Source organism: Grampus griseus (assembly GCF_964374135.1).
Source record: "Grampus griseus genome assembly, chromosome: 8".
NCBI lineage: Eukaryota > Metazoa > Chordata > Mammalia > Artiodactyla > Delphinidae > Grampus > Grampus griseus.
In genome coordinates, this window is record NC_139002.1 from 109,561,575 (window position 1) to 109,579,925 (window position 18,351).

At 66.3% G+C, this 18,351-nt stretch overlaps 1 protein-coding gene across 4 annotated transcripts in view; it reads right to left on the reverse strand.

Annotated features, from left to right (window-relative positions):
• BRSK2 (BR serine/threonine kinase 2) overlaps nt 1-15,223 on the reverse strand; it is a gene marked incomplete at both ends in the record, with an annotated part of 62,472 nt that extends 47,249 nt beyond the window's left edge. For all 4 annotated transcript variants that reach the window (XM_082659764.1, XM_082659762.1, XM_082659763.1 and 1 more), the window contains one exon: nt 15,130-15,223. In XM_082659764.1, coding sequence (XP_082515890.1) covers nt 15,130-15,223 — 94 coding nt within the window. The remainder of the gene's footprint in view (nt 1-15,129) is intronic.
• Between the last annotated feature and the right edge of the window lie 3,128 nt (nt 15,224-18,351).

The following is an 18,351-nucleotide window of genomic DNA, read 5'->3' on the forward strand; positions in this document are numbered from 1 at the left end:
TGCCCCGGGAGGCCCAGGCACACACACCAACAGCCTCTCTGGCAGCAGATGCAACGCCACACAACCCCACTCACACCTGCCAGGCGTGGGGGGCCCTCGGGGTGGAGCCAGGCCCAGAGCCGCTCACAGCTAAGCCAGGTGTGGAAATACCTCCCAGAAGCCCCTGGGCCTCCCCTCAGCCCCCACCCCGAGGGGCAGGAGCTGCAGGTGACCAGACGCCAGAGGCTGGCCGCGCTCCGCCCCTGCCCGCTTCCCAGCTCCCACCGGCCCCCTGGCCGCGCCTCCAGGCCCCGACACAGGCCCCAGCGAAGCCCTGTGCAGGGAAGGTGCCCCTCATCTGCGGGCCGGCCTGTGGCCACCAGGCACCCCCGGCAGCCCCCTGGCCTGGCACACCTGGGAGGGCTGCCAGGGTTGGCCTCGGAAGCCACACGGGCACCCGCGGTGCAGCGGGCAGGGGAAGAAGGAACAGGAGGGTGGGGCGGGGGCCGGCGGCGGGGCAGACAAGCCCTCTCCGGTCTGTGGCTGAGATCCCGTGTCCCCACCTGGGAGGGGCTGGGGGCCAGAGGACCACTCTGCAGTGTCAAGTCTGCATTTATCATTAAAAAAAAAACCCCAATCCACGTTTTACAAACTATCTGCTGAGTTAGTTGGTTTCCCCAGCCACGAGGTAGGTCTGGTGTCCCACCCTCCCCCGGGCCAAGAAGCCTGTGTTCCCCACCCTGCTCGCGGGTCGGGGAGCTGCAGGCCCCACCCTAGACTCGTCTCAGAAGCCAGCCGTCCGATGCCCCTGGGTCAGGGCGCCCGGGCGGGAGGGGAAGGCGCTGGCACCGCGGCACCTGCCCCGACCGTGGAGCTTCAAGACCGCTCATGGCGGGTGCCTGACCTGGGGGAGCCAGGGGCTGAGGCAGCTGCTGGCTGCCCAGGGGCCCGGCCAGTGCTGGGCACCAGATGGACACCAAGGCGCTGGGCCAGGCAGGCCGTGTGCAGACTGCTCCCACCTGAGCCAGACAAGTTCCCTGCCCAGGTCCCTGGGACGGACGGACGGATGGACGGAAGGATGGTCAGACAGACGCACACCCTGCCTGCGGTACCAGCAGGAAGTGGGAAACACGCCTGTGGCCCGAGCTCCGCCCCCGCCCAGCGGGATCAGGTGCCAGGAGAGTCTGCCCATCCCCAGAAGGGCGCCGGCAGATGTAACCTCCAGCGCGGGTAATAATAGAAGCTGCTTGGCGGTCAGCGGGCAGCTTCTCCGAAGGACAGAGAGGAGGAGAGAGGCAGAGACCCGCCTGCCCGCAGCTGCCCCCTCGTCCTCCCAAACATCAGCCCGGTCCCTGAGCGCCTCTGACTGTTTCCAGGAGGCCCACCTGCCCGGAGCTGTCCACGGTCACGGAGCCCGGGCAGGACGCCCACCTCTGCCACCTCCTCCCCGCCCCCGGGGCTGGCACCTGCGGAGCGGCCGGAAGGGCCGGGCAGTGGGACCTGCCACTCAAAGGCGCAAATGGGCACGAGGTCTCAGGAGAGGAGCCCAGCCCAGAGGGGGTGCAGAGCAGCCCTGCCCTGGTGCGCCACCCACAGGCCCCTGCTCAGGGTCCCCTGGGCCTCTGCCCTGACCCCCCGACCCAGGCAGCAGAGACTGTCCCGCACACCTCCCCCCGGCACATCCCCCCAGGGACGGGCAGGCAAGGCGCTCCATTACGTGTACATCTTTGCACCTGCAAACTTGAGGTTGGCCTCGGCGCTGGCCACGGAGCGCAGGCCTGGTTTATGAAGTCCCCAACCCAACACCTCCAGGAGACCGCCTGTCCTGAGGTGCACACACCAGAGAACCCCACATGGTCCTGCCAGCACGGGATCCCCAGGCTCTCACTCTGCTGACCCTGCTGACTGACCTGTCCCCACCTGCCCCAGCTCCTTGAGCAACGGGAAGCGGAGGAGCACGGGCGCCCCCCGCCAACCACTCCATCAACACCCACTGTGAGCCTCCCGGAGCTGACGGCCCCCCGCACGCCCACGCTGTTTCTGGGGGCCGCTCCCCCAGGGTACAGGCCACTTGGTGTCCAAGAGAAGAGGCACCCCCATGGGGATGGGTGCTGGCCTGCAGCCCCCCAGGCTCGGCAGGACTCACCCAAGTGGTGAGCTCCTGAGGCCCAGCAAGGGACCGCAGAGCCCCCAAGACGCTGCCTGGGGCACGTGCCCACGGCCACCATGCCCGAGGTCCTGCGCAGGGCCAGAGAGGCTCCCCAGGGGCCATCTTTTCTCCCCAAGGCCCACTGTAGCAGGCGGGGGGAGGCAGCCTGGGCCCCAGACCCAGCATGGACTGGCATGGACAGGCCCAGGAGCCGGCCTCCCCCGAACCCTGGCTGCCCAGTCGCTCTGCCCAGGACAGGACTGTCCCCAGCACAGAGCCCGGCCAGCTTCCCAGAGATGCCCCCAGGTGTCCACTGGCCAGAGACCAGCACCTCCCCAGCAGCACCAAGAGGGCTGCCAACCAGGCTCTGGTCAGCGCGGGACCCCACGCACACCACCTGGCATGGTGGGACTGGCACCCAGAGGCCACCCACCCAGGGTGACTCGGGATGCCACAGCCCCCTGGACAGAAGGGGCAGAGTAAGCCTGTGAGGTCAGAGGCCCTGGCTGGCCCCCCAGCCCCTGCCAGGCCCTGAGCACCTCTGGAGGCCCACAGCACTGACCAGCCCAGCCTGGCCCCCTCAGATCCAACTCTCCTGCCCCACAAGCCTGGATCCCGACGGGGGCATCACCAGCACCACCGACAGAGAGCCGGTTCCCATGTCCCCTTCTGCAGACACCAGGGCCGCGCACAGATGCCCACAGGAGGGTGTGCACTGCACACAGGGTGGCGGGAAGCAGGGCCCCCGAGGTCAGAGGCCCTACGGCCAGCTGACGCCAAAGACGGGCTGTGGGACAGGGGTCTGAGCACCCCTCAGGCAGAGGGACCCAGGAGGGGGAGGTACGGACGTGGGTGGCACTGAGGGCAGCAGCCAGCTCTCTGAGGAGGCCGAGGACACCGTGTGCCCTGCCAGGGCCGGCAGCGAAGCTGGAAGTGAATCTGGGAACCCGGCCCGTAGACCCTGGGCCACTGGGCATCACCCAGAGGGGCCCCTGTAGCCCCCACCAAGCCCCCGACACGGCTGCCCTGATGCCCAGGCCGACGCAGCCCACGACCGCCCACAGATGCCCTCAGTCGCCCCGCAGCATCTGCTGGAGGATGTCCTATCTGTGCCACTTTATGATTAGTTATAAATCCCTTGGGATTTGGGGTTTAGAGTCAGCAAACCTCCAATCAGAGACGAGCTCTTGCCCCTAGAGCTAAGCCAGCATCTAACCCTTCCCATCTGCCCAGTCCAGCCCCCCCCCCCCCACAGGAAACAGTCCCTCCACCTCCAAGGCCTCGGGCCTTCCCAAACGTCTCCTGTCTCCGGTCTCCCCGCCGAGCCAGCCCAGGAGGCTGGTCTGGATGCGGGGGGTTAGTGGGGGTTGGAGCTGGGGGCCTGCCTTCCTGAGTCCAGGCTCAATTCCCCCCAGTGCCCAGGCCTGGGGAGGGGGCTGCAGGCATGGACTTTGAGGTCAGAGGACCCTCCTTGTGTGCACGAGGAGCTCCACAGATCAGCACATGGCAGAACCAGCGGGAGGGCAACACCCGTGCCTTCACACCCACCACACCTCTGTCCCCAGGGGTAGGGGCTCAGGTGGGCAGACCCCTGACTCAGAGGGTCGGTGCACAGCCCGGGCCCCAGCAGGTCTCCCCTCTCGGCTGCCCCAAGGCCACCACTGATGTCCCAGCGTGCTGCAGAAACTCCTGCGTTTCATCCACCGTTGGGCCACAAGACCCTTGAAATAAGGGGACGCAGGAGGGAGCCAGGAGATACAACTGGCTGGTGTGCACCAGAGCCTCTCACGGTGTGCCTGCCCCTCCCTGGGGAGCCCAGGCGACGCAGGGCACCCACAGCCTACAGAGCACGGGGCCGGGTGGCCAAGGCCTCCCTGGCTGCTCTGTGCCCCCAACGGCACCCACACCCGGGCGACGGGGGTCTCCAAGGGCTTCTGGATGGGAGGGTTCACTGCAGCAGCTCCTGCCACCTCGGAGACACCAAGCGGACATCAGGGACGCCAGGGACTGCCCTGCAGAGTCACCTTGAATCAACCCCAGGGCCAGAGAAGGTGCCGGCAGCCTTGGAGGGCAAGCAGTACTCATGTTCACACTCTGTGGGGTCCTGGCCTGCCCCCTGCCCTGGCAGGTCAGCAGCAGCCCCAGGAGAACTGGCCACCAGTTCCTCCTGACTGAGGAGGGGAGTGGAGGCCGGGGTCTCCCCTGGGAGCACACCAGGCAGCTTCCCCCTTCCCACCTCCTCAGCACAGAGCCCAAGTCCCACACCGGGGAGACAGGTGCAGGAGCTCACCAAAGACTTACAGACCCTCCCACAGGTCTGCCCAGCTGCAAAGGAGGGTTGAGGACAAACTGCTAACCGCAGCCTCCCTCCTGGGCCGCGGAAGCTGCAGACTTCAGCACTGCCGCGCTGGACAGCTCCCACAGGCCGGCCCAGGGAGAGGGCCTGGCCCCAGGCTGCAGGGCCAACCCAGGCCCCTCGGCGCCCCCTCAGGAACAGGGGGCAGCCAGTGAGTGGCCCCAGCCTCGTCCCCACAAGCCGCCCTGGCAGAGCGCAGCAGAGATGGGGCACCACCTGAGGGCTTGCCGCTGCTCTCCTTGGAGACTTATGGAGGGGAGGGCAGGGGCCACCCTGCACAGTGCAGGGGTCCTAGGCTGCCTGCACACTGCTCACGGGTAGCTGGCCCCTGGACGCAGGGTCTCCTGGCAGCCCACGCCGTGTACGAACACGCTGGCCTAGAAGAGCAATTCTCCCAGGTCACCAGGGCCCACGGCTTCGCACAGAAGCAGGCGCGTTTGGGGAAGGCGCGGTGCCCCCAGCGTGAGCCCCGCTGCAGGAGCGTGTGCCCCAGCCTCAAGCAGCCTTGACACCAAGCGGAAAACCCCAAACCCCAGAGAGCACAAGGGGTTCGAGCTCAGCGGCTCCTGTGTGAGGTCACGTGGAGCCACAGGCCAGGCGTGGTGGCAGAGGGCCTGGGGCAAAAGCTGGAGGCGTGGGCCGGGCGTGGGCAGGCTGACTGTCCACCCTAGGCAGTGGGTGCTCCAAGTGGGCCTCCGTGACAGGGCCACTGCAGCCAAGAGGGTGAGGCTGCACACGGAGAGGGGCCCAGCGGGATGTAAGGAGACCAGGCGCCTGGCGGAAGCTGGTCCAAGCTCCCCAGGAGGGCCTCCCCCACCGAGCCTGTTCCCTCACCTACACGCCCCGCCCAGGGCTGCAGCGGCTCGGGACCGAGGGACCAGAGAGTGACCGGCCGGCCGTCCTCACCTGCCTTACGTCCACCCCCGCAGGACAGAACCCAAACGGGGCACTCCTCACATGCCGTGACCCCCACTGGGCCTGAACCTCTGTGTGCGTGACGGCAGTGAAGCTTCTGGGCTCAGTGGACCCACCGCTCCCAGGCAAGGCCAGGCCTGGATTTCGCTGCTCACTGCACGCCGGCACCAATGACCATCACATCAGGGTCGGGGCGGGAGTGAGGGCGGGACAGGCCACAAGCACACACGGTTTCCTGTCCAAGTGGGACCCCGCCAGCATCAGCACCCCTGGGAAGTCAGAAACGCGCAGATCCTGAGGTTGAGGACCCCTGGGAGCAGCCCCGGCGCCGAGGCCCCAAGGCCTCCAGACGCCGCACGCGGGGGGCCACGGGGACTCGGGTTCCAGGAAACAGCCCTTAGCCGCTAAAAATGCAGCATCTGACTGTATTTCTGCCAGGCTGGGAAATCAGGGTTAACTTCTCAAGGTACTAATGGTGCTTCTTTTAAAGGGTCTCTGTCTTTTAGACCCAGCCCGAAATCTTTACGTTTCAGGGAAGTCTGGGGGTGGGGGGTGAAGCAAACTGACCCCGTGTCTGTGTCGCTGGGCTGGGGGGGGCTCGCGGGGTCCAGGGTGCTCTTTTCTCTACCTCTGCCTCTGGAAATGCCCGTTTGCAGAGGGAAACGAGAAGCCGGCTCCCACGGCGGCCCAGGAACATGGGGCCTCCACCCCAGGTGGGCCCCCAGAACAGAGGCATCTTCCAGCCAGAACACCGCAGGTCGGGCGCAAGAGGTCAGCGGGGGGGCCACAGGCAGGGCAGGCCGCGTCGCAGGGCACCATGTGGCAGAGGGAAGGGACGAGGCAAGCCCCTCCCCAGCCCAGACTGTGCCCCCACCCCCGGGTCCCTCAGCCGCGCAGAGCTGGCGGCCCAGCTCTGCCACAGTCCGCATCCACTCTCCCCACTCACTGCCCCGTGAACAAGCGATGCACGAAGATACCACATACGCGGGGATAAGCAAACACGATGCCCATCTGTCCTCCCTCGTCCTGTTTCCTCCTCGGCCCCTGGGCCTGGGCCGGACGTGAAGGCTGAGCCCACTCTCAGGCCCACGGCCCGAGGGTGACACAGGCTGCCAGCCCCCTGCCTGGTCCCAAGCAAACACATTCCCTCGCTGTGTCGCTCACCCTCACACCTGAGTCACAACAGGGACACGGAGGCCTGCAGACGCTGACTTTCCCACCCAGTCTGGGCTGGAGGCCCTGCCCCGGGGGCTCTGCACGCAGGCTGACCCCCGAGACCCTGGATGACCCCAAATGCTCTGCGCCTCCTGGCTGACTCCTGGGGGCGGCCAGAGTGAGCCCGGGACGGAGCGGCCCATCCAGCTCCTTCCTGGCTCCATGGGCCAGCCAAGGGACTTTCTCTGAATGGTCTCGGAGGACCCTGAGCCCCTCACACACACTCCAGGCGCACCCCTCTCCACAGGCATCAGGGATCCCCGCGTCCCCGCAGCTGCCCGCCGAGCACCTGCCCCTCACCCTTCAGAGAAGAAACCGGCCCACGAGGCTGCCTGGGCTCCACTGCAGGCCCCTGCCAGACGACCGAGCCTCTGCAGCCCCGGGCTCCCCACCGCCCTGCCGGCCCGAGCCCCGGACTCCAGCTCGGGCCCAGCGTCAACACCTGAGGAAGCTGGACCCGCGCGCCTCATACACGCTGGACCCGACTCAGGAAGCACCCGGCCTCAGGGCCCCTGCCCTGCCCTTCCCTGGGGCTGCTCTGGCCTCGTGGCCTGTGATCCAGGCCGAAGTCGGCCACGGGTAGGGACCCGTCAGGTTCCCAGGCGGCCATCCCCCAACACGTAGGCCCCCCACTTACCCTGCTCCTCCACCCAGGCCAGCGGCTACCAGCAACTCTAGAGTCGCCCGGGGCACCACAGCCAAGGCCCCCCACAGATGCCACATTCCTGGCATGACAGCCTCCTGCCGCCCCCGAAAAGCACCCACGGCCCTGAGACGGAGCAGGAGCCCGCCACGTCCCCAGCCACGCCCCCAGCCTCAGCTACACCACTTGGGCCATGCAGGCGGCCACGCAGGCTGCCCTCCCACCTCCGCCCTGGGGCCAGGAAGGCCAGCCCTGGGACCCAGTCTGAGCCCAGAGTGGGCAGCAATGGCGAAATGCCCCGCGGTGCCCCCCCACCCCCCAGCCCAGAACCACAAGGGCCCAGAATCTTCCATCCACCCCCGGCCAGGCCTGTGGGCACGGTCTGCGGGAGGCCCAAGTCGGGGCGGCCAGCCCTGGGGCCCTGTGTGGACAAGGATGTGACAGCACCTGCAGAAGTGCCTCTGTCCTCACAGGTCAGCGCCCCCAGCCAGGGTGTGTGTTCCCGGGATGCCGTGGCAGCGCTCAACAGGCATCGACCTCGGTGACCCCTGAAATCCACCCGGAGGCGCTGTCACCCCAGGGCACAGGGAAGAAACCAAGGCCCAGCAGCAGCCTCCCTGGGCCCTGAGGGACGAAAGCAGAACGAACAGGAAGAAAACCACCAGAAGAGAAGGGCCGTTTTCTCATCCTGGGGTTGGGGGGCGGTGCTCCCAGCTGCCCAGCTCCAGAACACTGGGCCCTCAGAGGCTGCAGAACAAGGCCTGGGCCGCCTCTCAGGGCCCAGCCCGCACAATCCCTGCTTTGTCCCTGCGGCCTCTGCCCCAACCCAGCCTCCATCCCATCCGGAGTCTGAGGCAGCTAGCTCGGGGCAGCCCCGCTTGGCAGCCGGCACCCCTGTCTGGGGTGAAACCTCGGGCAGGCGGGCGGGCAGCTCGGCCATCCCTGGCCAGGACCCAGGGCTCTGGGCAGGTTCATGGAGGCCCACCCGGGGCCCACCACCCAGTGGTGTGTGGTGGACACGTCAGCCAGCCCACAGGAGACAGTGGGGCTGGCCGGGCCTGGCACCGGGGAGAGCTCCGTTGGAGCAGTTGTCTGAAGGCACCAGCTTGCCCCATGTCTGAGAGGACTTCCTGCAGAATCCAGGGCAACGCAAGGTACCACCCACAGGGAAGGGGGTCCTTCCCCTCCCCTGAGACCCTAGCTGGGCCCTGACAGATGCTGGCCTCCTGCTGGACACCAAGCACAGCAGACGTGCCCCCGACGTTGCTCCCGTCCATCATGGCCTCACAGAAGCACCCCTGCCGTCGGGGGGCCTGAGGCTCAAAGCCCCTCAGCTACGGAGCACCAGAGCCTCGGGGGCCGTTCCTGGCTGTACCTCCGGGACCAGAGGCACAGAACCACCCCATGAGGGTCCAAGGTGGCCTCGGGGGCCTGGGGGCCCTGGCTGTACCGCTGGGGAAGCCAGGCCACGTGGGCAGCACACAGGGCCACAGGCAGGCGGCAAGGCCTCTCAACCACCTCAAACGCCCTGCCATGCGTGCGGCCGCCACCGTGCTCCCTCTCTGCGTGGCAGCAGGCCCTGGGGAGCACCAGCGTGCCCCGCTCCAAGGAGCCCAGACTGTGCGGGGGGACACAGGCAGGAAGCGCCCCGGGCCCGGGGAGCTCCAGGCATAGCCTGTGGGCGCGGGCAGACGGAGGACACAGCCTCCTCTGTGGGCACCGCCACCCAGCCAGGCCCCCACAGACACCGGTTCTGTGTCCACTGGCCTCAAAGGCACAGGTGCTCCCCAAACCAGAGCGCTAGGTGCCCAGGAAGTCGCCCTAACGCTCCTCGTAGCACCAGCCACGCACCCTCCCACTGCACCGCTGACTCGGGAGCCCGGCTGACGCGGGTCATCCTCAGCGCGGGCCTCTGACCTGGCAGGACCTGTCTGCTCCGGGCACACGGAAGGTGCCAGGCACCGAGCAGGGCTCATGCGCAGGCAGAGAGGATGCAGTCAGTGCTGCTGCCAAGCCCACCTGCCTCTCAGATGCCGGCCTCCTCTCCCTCCCCTGACGTTTTCAGGCCCAGTGGTTGCCCCACAGATAAGCCCCAGTGATGAACACCAGGGGAGGAAGTAGCCAGAAAAAGGCGCGTGTGGGCAGAGGAAGCGCACGCTCGCTTGGGCCCCCGTCCAGGCGCAGGCCCAGGGCAGTGCCGGTCAGCCGCTGCCGTGGGCAGCAGGGGACCCTGCCTCCTGTGGCAGAGCCCTCGGCGGCCCCACACCGCCCTCGAGGCTGGTTGGGACGGGCCAGGAGGCAGGGGGAGCAAGCCCTGGAGGCCCCAGTCCACACACGCCCCCAGCATGCACAGCCAAGCCTGCCGGTCACCAGCAAGGCTCGGGTACCCCTGGCCACCCTCCAGCAGACCCCGGAGTCTGAGACCCCTCTGCTCCTCTGCCCTGAGCACGGCGCAGATGGCTGTATATCCAGCAGGGTCCCCCCGTGAGTCCCGCATGAGGACCTGCTGGAGACAGGCTCTGCTTGGACCTCGGAGCCGTGGCCAGCACCGGCCTGGCTTCTTCCAGAAAGAGCCAGGCCTGGCCTTGCCCCCCAAACCCGCTCCGGACAGACGGCTCTGGGGACAACAGCCGGCACGTGGTGGACAGAGGCTGTGGCCACAGGTGACGCACTCTTTCTGCATCATGCTGGGGGCCCTGCGGGCAGGGGACTGCAGGCCTTGATGCCCCCTGTGGAAAACCCCCAGCACGGAGGAACCCAAGGCCAGAGCTGCACTGGGCAGCAGCCGGCTCTGCAAAGAGCATGTCTCACCTCTGCCCCCTCGCCCGGGCCGTGCCCTCTGCCCCGCACGCCCTTCCTGGTACAAACACCCCTACCCCCATCCCTGCAGAGCCACAGCCAGTGGTGAGGCAGGCGGGACACGTGAAAACTCAGAGGTGCTCAGAGCCACAGGGGACCACGGTGGGTAGGGGACACTCTGGGACCAGGGTCCTAGGGCTCTGTCCACCCCAGGACCCTCCCATCCCTACCTTCAGGAAAATGCCTATCCTTTGAGGCGAGACCCCCATCGCCCCAGGAAGCCCGGTGCAGAGCTGCCCTCCATCAACAAGGACAGCCCACCCAGGGCCAGCTCTCGGCTTGGGGAAGGGGTTTCCCTGGGGGCGGGTCTGTGCCTCGGGAGGATGGCTGAGCAGCCTCTGTCCCACCAAAGTCACTGATGGGCTGCTGAGTCTTTCTAACCACTCCAGTGGGGCAGGGAGACAGGTGGGGGATCCCCACTGCCCCCCAAGGTCTGCCCACAACTATTTGAGAATATGGTCGTAACGTTTAACCAGGCTCGTGCAGTGAGCATCTGTGGGCTTTCCTGCCGTCCCCCGGGAGCCACTGCCCTGGACCCAGTTCAGGTTCTGAGCCCGTTCCCTCACTTATAAAACAGGTTAGATGGACTGAGACCAGCCTGAGGCACAGAGCGGGGGGGCTCTGGACTCAGCAAAGGGCAATGTGGCCTGCGACCATTCGGACCATGAGGCACAAAAGGCGGTCCACACGCGACCACTGGAGGCCACCCCCTCACTCTGCTCTGCCCACGTTCACTGTGCACCCCAAGTCCAGTGCCTCCAGCCACATGGGGAGGCCCACTCCTTCTCCAAGCCTCAGCCCTCCATGGCACCCCAGGCCGGATCCTGGGCCAGCCCCTGCCTGCCCCATCCCCAGAGCCGACGCACTGCAGCCTCTCGCAGGCTCAAAGCTGCCTCTGGACTTCCCTGGTGGTGCAGTGGTTAAGAATCCGCCTGCCAATGCAGGGGACACGGGTTCGAGCCCTGGTCCGGGAAGATCCCACATGCCGCGGAGCAACTAAGCCTGCGCACCACAACTACTGAGCCTTTGCTCTAGAGCCCACGAGCCACAACTACTGAGCCTGCGTGCCACAACTACTGAAGCCCACGTACCTAGAGCCCACAGTCCACCACAAGAGAAGCCACCACAATGAGAAGCCCACACACCGCAACAAAGAGTAGCCCCCGCTCGCCACAACTAGAGAAAAGCCCGCGTGCAGCAACGAGGACCCAATGCGGCCAAAAATAAATAAATATTTTTAAAAATTAAAAAAAAAAAAAAAGCTGCCTCTTTATGCTCCACCTTGTAAAGCTGATGCGGCCCCCGCGCCCCAGGTGCCGCCCCGCCCGCCTCGGCCTCCGGCTCCGAGCTGGGCTCCCTCCATCTCTGGGCCATGGGTCACCGCAGGGTCTGCCAGACTCTCCCGCCAGCTCACCTGTCTCCCTCTCACACCTGTCTCTCCTCCCAGCTCACCCGTCTCTCCTGCTCACACCTGTCTCTCCTCCCAGCTCACCTGTCTCCCTCCAGCTCACCTGTCTCTCCTCCCAGCTCACCTGTGTCTCCCTCGCTCACCTGCCCCATCCCACCCAAGGAGTCCTCTCCAGCCTGCCTGCCACCAGCACCCACATTAATTCTCCTGAGGGTCCCTCGAGAGCCTGGAGGGGGCTCTCCCCCTGCCCACCCACCAACCTGCGAGCTCAGCCAGATGAACAGCAGGGACCCCTCACCGCCCCTTTCTCTCTTTAGCTGGACCAACCCCTTGCCTGAAAGCCCTGTCTCAGTGCCTTCCCCCGCCCCCATCTCCTGCCCACTGGAGAAGGGTTTCCGAGGGCGGGCTCCACATCTTACCGTGGACCTTGGCTCCAGGAAAGGCTCCCAGAGCCCACCGTCCTCCCCATCGAGCCCGGGGTCCTCCCGGCCTATGGGCGCCGAGCCCCACTTGGGCTTGCTGAGCCCTGGCTTGGGCAGGGCTCCTGATGGGGAGCCTGATGGGGCTGGAGGAGTGAAGACGGCACAGCCCACACCACTCACCTCCTGGGCCTACTTGGTCCCCGCTGGACCCTCTGGGGGTGTCCTCCCCACCCCCCAGCTGAAGAAGTCTCTCCTGGATGAGGGAGGGGCCAGGCGGAGCCTCCGCAGTGAACGCCACAGGGCACAGCGACACCCACCCCAGCAGGCCCGGAAGGCCCGTCGCTCGACCAGAAACCACGTCGCGGCCCAGGCGGAGGCACCCTTCCCGGGCTGCTTGCAGAGGTGGCGCCAGGCCGTCAAGGAGAGCTGGGCAGAGCAGATGACTTCTCAACCACGGCCTCGCCAGCCCTGACAGGGAGGCCCAACCCAGCAGGAGTGACGGACCCGCTCCCTGAGCCCAACGCCAAACAAGCAAGACGGAACCAACCAGGGGCTAAAAAGGTGCAACAAAGTGTGAGCTGGACCCTGCCAGCCCCAGCCGGGCGGAAGAGGCGGCTCTGCCCACACCTGCACTCTGCACCTGGCGGCACCCCCATCCCGCATCTGACTCCCCAGAGGAGGCGTTTTGGGGGAGAGCAGCGGGCCCGCCTCCCAACAGGCCCCCACTCGGGACACGCAGCCAGAGTGCCCGGATCAGCTGGGTTGAGAGGCCCAGCTGCCCCACGCGGCCCACAGCCGCCGACGTCTACCCTCCTCAGCTCCCCCTTTACAGGACTTGGGCAGAGGGCGGGCAAAGAGCAGGGAGAACGGAGGTGTCCGTGAGACGAGAAGGGCTGGGCTGGAGTCGAGGGACAAAGCACAGGCCCCACCGCACCCTGGGCCTGGGGGCTGCACGGCTCCGGGAAGCAGCTCCCAGCAGCACCGATGGCTGGCGAGGGAGGCGGCACACTTCCACCGAGCTGTCCTGGCAAGAAGCCTGGCCCCCAGAGAAGGTCAGGTTTATCTCGGGAGCGAAAGGACAGGCCTGGGAAATCAAGCTTTCCTGGCTTTTGGTGCCAAAGAGCAGCCAGCAAGCGGAGCAGCCGGGCCCGGCACACACACCGCGAGGCCCTACGTCCCCCAGACTCCAGACGACCCTGCCCCAGAGAGGACGGAGAGACAGGCGCCAACAGGACAGCCTCCTCCCCAGCCTTCCTGGGAAGCAGGTGCTCCAACCGTCAGGACCCCGAGTGGCAGCTCCAAGCACTCAGGGAGGCCAGAAGGAACAGAGGACGGACAGACCCCCAGAGAGGGGGCCTCAGCTAGAGACCTGATCCCACTCACGAGAGAAGGGCCTGAGGAGAGAGGCCGCTGGATGCAGGGGCCACTCAGAGCTGCTTCTAAACATCACACAGCCTGTTCACACACTGTACATCCTTTTGTGTTCGTTACTGTTAATTACAGTGGAACCCTCCTGTAATTAACTGTACGACAGAATAGCTCAATGAAGAGTACGGAGACCAGCCCCTACCCTGGGAGACCTGCGTATAATTCACGGCTGTCATCGCTCGCGCGCCAATGTTTCCTTATAATAACATTCTAGTGGTAAGATAATTAGATTATTTCACTGCCTCCTGCATTCTGCTGCCCCAAGCCCCTCCCCCACTGAGAATTTCACCAACTACAGTTGTTCCTCCCAGGAAACATGCACATTTTGAACTCAGCTGATCACGGGCTGTCTGCCACCTCCTCTTCGAACCTGGCCTGCCACCCCGACTTCCAACAGCACTGCACTACTGCCCCGGGCCCCACGGTGCAAGGGCTGCCCGCCCAGCAGGGGGCGGGGGGGCTCCCACTGCCTCTAGCCCAGACGCCTTCACGCGTTCTGCCTTAGTTACATCACAGCCCCTGCCCCCCACCCCAGCCCGGGGCTTGGCCCACTTTCCTTCCACCTCCAGGCTCCGCCTCTGGGCCACCCTGGGGGGCTCAGGGAGGGCCTGCAGCAAGCCTGGCTAGAGCGCTCCCTCCTGGGCCCCAGCCCTGCACCAGTGGGGTGGGCCCAGCCCTGCCGCACCCTCCTCCTCCCTTGCTCCGCTTGCCTGCCTGCCCTAGGTCTAAGGAACGTCCCAGAGAGGCAGGGAGAAGGAGGCAGTGCCAATCGGACCTCTGGGCCGCCAGGAGAGGCCCATCCAGGGAGAAGAAAGAAAATGGCTGAGCCCAGTGTCCCACAAAGCGACTCTGCGAACGCCCGGCCAGCCAGATGAGGGCACTGGCCTTGGGGCTGCGATCTAACCCAATCGCCAGAAGACGGCTGCCCAGCACCAGCCCCCTCCTCCCATAGGCTGGGGTCTGTTCCACCGCCGGTGTGGGATCCGTGGCCCAGGATCCGCGGTCGGGCCCAGTACCGGTCTCCCTCTCCCGCCCCTGGAGGAGTGCAGTGTCGCAGACATCCTGACAGGTTGGGAGAAGAAAGGCGCTGTCCAGCCCTCTGAGTGGCCCGGGCACTCTCCCACTCCCACCGTGGAGGGAGGTCCCGGCCTGGCCAAAGTGGCCCGGTCCCTGCAGGACGCGCATGGCGGCCTCGCTGCTCGCCGGCCGCGGGAGTTGGGGGTCGCGGCCGGGGTCGCGCGGCCCGGGGCGCAGCTGCTCGGGCAGCACGCCTATTAGCGCGGCCGCGGCAGACGGCAGATGGGCGCCCGCTCGGCCCCCTCCTCCCGCGGCACAATGGGCCCGGTCGCTCGGGCGCACAATGCGGCGGGGGCCGCGCACCTGCAGCCTGCAGCCGGGCCGAGGGGCGCTGGCCGGGCCAGTGCGCCGCCGTCCGCGCCGAGTGTCCTTGGGCCGCGCCCGGCCGACCGCAGCCGCGCGGCCTGCGGGGCTCCGCGGCGAGACCGGGCGCCCGGCCTCCCATTGTTCGCGGCCGCGGGCCGGAGACGTGGGCCGGGCCTGCAGCACCCCGCTCCGGGCGGCCTCCTTCCCGGGCCCCAACTCGGCGCGCCGGCGCCAGCCTCCCCGGCGGCGGGCCTGTGCGCCCCCGGCCCTCCCGGTCCCCCGGCGCCCCCGGCCCGCATCGGTGTTCCCGGCCCTCTGGGCCTTCCGTGTGCACTGTCTCCCCGGCCCCGGCCCCCGCCGGCCCGCACGCACCTGTCTGCCCCTTGCCCAGCGTCTTCTCCAGCCGGTAGGGCCCCACATACTGCGCGTGCTGCGCCCCGCTGCCGTCCTTCCCCGTCGATGTCATCGCTCCCGGGCCCGGCGCCGGCGAGGTGGGCGCCCCGGGCGGGCGGCGGCAGGGAGGGGCCGCGTCCGTGCGCGTCCGTCAGTCCGCTGGGCCGGGTCGGCGGCGCCCGGCGGGCCGCGCTCGCTCAGCGCCCCACGCGCCTCCCCCGCGCCGCCGCCCCCCGCGCCTGCGCCCGCTCTGCTGCGGCCGGCCCGCGCTGCCTCCGCCTCTCCGAGACGACCGGGCGGGCGGGGACACAAGGCTTCCGCCGCCGCCGTCGCCGCCGCCGCCGCCGCCGCCGCCGAGGCCCGCGCCCCGCGCCCCGCGCCCCGCGCCCCCCGCGCACGCCCGTCAGTCCGTCAGCGGTCGCGCAGCCGAGCTGAGCCGAGCCGCCGAGCTGAGCCGAGCTGCCGAGCCGAGCCGAGCCGAGCTGATCCGCCGAGCCCAGCCGAGCTGCCAAGCCGAACCCGTACGAGCGCAGCCGGATGCAGCGGCGGCAGCGAGTGGCTCTCGCGCCTGCCAATCAGCGACACTGGCCAATCAGCGGCGTCTTCTGCAGGCCCCCCCCCGCTCCCCGCCTCGCTCCGCCCCGCCGCGGAGAGCGCTCCTGGGAGCTGGTCTCCGGGAGGCGAGGCCGGGGTGGGGTCCGGGCGAGGCCCGGGCTGGGTTGGGGCCTGGGCGTCTCGAGCCCCTCGCCCGCCACCCACCGCCCTTAGTCCCCCGACCCCGCCCGGATGCCGAGCTGCGGCGGCCCTCTCTTAAAGTGCCTCCCGGGATGGTGCAGGCGGCGGGCCGTGGAGGTGGGCAGTCAGCTGCCCCGGCTCCCGGCGCCGTCCCTCTTGGCCGCGACCACCGGGGTGGAAAGGAGTTACGAGCCCCTCCCCACCCCCATCCCGGGGGCGGCGGCGCTGCGTGGCTCTTGGCCCAGACGTGACCTTGTGCGTCCCAAGGCCGTGCCCGGGTTGCTGCCCTCCTCCGCTCTGTTTTCCCGGGTACACCACTGTGACCAGCACAGCGGGGTCAGGAACTCAACCCAGGCCACACAGCAGGCCTTTGTGCCAGCCCACCTTCTTCCTCGGTTGGGCCGAGGGTGCACCGGCACCGACGCCTCGAGGGCTCGACGCCTCGAGGGCTCGGGAGAGGCGTCTGCAGTGGAGCCAGACCTGGAGGGCCCCTGTTCCTTGCGGAAAACACGTGCTGCCTAAGCCAGTGCCACAGAGGTGGTGGGAGAAGAGATGTGAGGGCCGGGAGCAGGGAGCCCCGAACCCTGCACGTGAGGGTCCCACGCCCTTTGAGCCGCTGGGTGCCCTGCCCTGGCTCGGATCTGCCACCAAGTCCTGGGTGGCCGAGTTTCACCTGAAGTTTTTCTGCGGCTCCCAGGGCTCCACAGCTAGCCCTCACTCCCGTCAGGCTAATCCTCTGCTCCTGCCCGCCCTGGGGGGAGGGCTGAGAGAACTCTGGAAACTCGCAGGTCTTCCCAGCACCCCTCCTGGAAGGGCCTGTTTGCATTTCTTTCTCCCCTGTCTGAACTCAGAACACCTGTCTGCTCCACGCGGCCCTTGCAGGTCCCCCCTTGCTTCCCACGCGTTTCTTAAAAGGTTGCAGATCAAGAGTCTTTAGGTGCCTCCAAAGGTGTGCAGTGCAAGTCGGGAACACTGCCGCAGACAGCGCCAGGCTTCAGGGGGGTGGTGCAGTTTAAACTGGATATAAGAAGAGTTTGGGACCTTGGACTAGAGAAATTTTCCAGGGGCTAAAGGCAGACTGGGAGTCGTCAGGTCAAGGGTGGGCAAGAGATGGGCTAGGGCCGTGGGCAAGCAGAGGAGGGATGGCATCCCGGTACCTGGAGGAGGGGAACCTGCCAGGGAAGGAACATGCCCCTGGCCTCCTCATCTTCCTCTGCTGGAGCTGTGCCTGCCACAGTCACCTGGGCCTCCCCAGCCTGCAGGACTTACCAGACGCATCATTCTTGTGCCCTCAGCAGCACTGGCCCAGCTGACCATTCTTTTTTTTTTTTTTTTTAAATAAATTTATTTATTTATTTATTTTTGGCTGCATTGGGTCTTCATTGCTGCGCACAGGCTTTCTTTAGTTGTGGCGAGCGGGGGCTACTCTTTGTTGTGGTGCTCAGGCTTCTCATTGCAGTGGCTTCTCTTTGTTGTGGAGTATGGGCTCTAAGCATGAGGGCTTCAGTAGTTGTGGCTCACGGGCTCTAGAGCGCAGGCTCAGTAGTTGTGGCACATGGGCTTAGTTGCTCCGCGGCATGTGGGACCTTCCCGGACCAGGGCTCAGCCCATGTCCCCTGCATTGGCAGGTAGATACTTAACCACTGCACCACCAGAGAAGTCCCAGCTGACCATTCTTATCTGGATACTCTTGGGCTAAAATTCCCGGCTTTCAAGGTTCCCACGTCCCCACCCCCACCTCACCCTGTGCTCCTGGGGTCTTCTTCCCTCTCTGGCCACTTCTCGCTTCTCTGTGTCCGTGCAGCCCATACCCATCATCATTTCTCAGGGCTCCGTGGGGGACCCCTCTACTGGCCTCTCCATGTTCTCCAGGTGACCACATCCACTCCCATCTCATCCCTGAATCACCACTGCCAGCCCCCCTCACTCCAGGGCTGTGGGGCAGGCTCCCTCCTGCACTCCTCCTGGTATCCGTTGCACAAACTCTCAAACTTAGTGCATGCACAACAGAATAGCTCATCTTCCCATCTTTGTGGGGGTCAAGAGCACAACCCCTAGTGGTCAGGCTTCCATCTGCCTGCTCCAGTGCTGGCCTTGGTGCAGAGAATGTCAAGGTGGGAGGCCTCGCTGGAGGATTACAGGAGACCCTTAAAGGAGAAATAACACGGCCACTACAGAAGTGCTTTCAGAACACGGAGGAGGAGGGAGCACCCGCTAACTCTTCACGGGAGTCCATCTTAACCCTGGTACCAAATCCAGATAAGGAAATGACATGAAAAGGAAATTAAAGTTCAATATACTTCATGAGCCCAGAAAAAAATCCTTAACAGAATATTAGCAAGTTGATTCCAGCAATATATTAAAAGAATAATACATATGACCAAGAAGGGCTCATTCCAAGAATGTAAAGTTCCTTTAACATTTCAAAATTGATTGATGTAATTCACAATGTGATTGGTCTGAAAC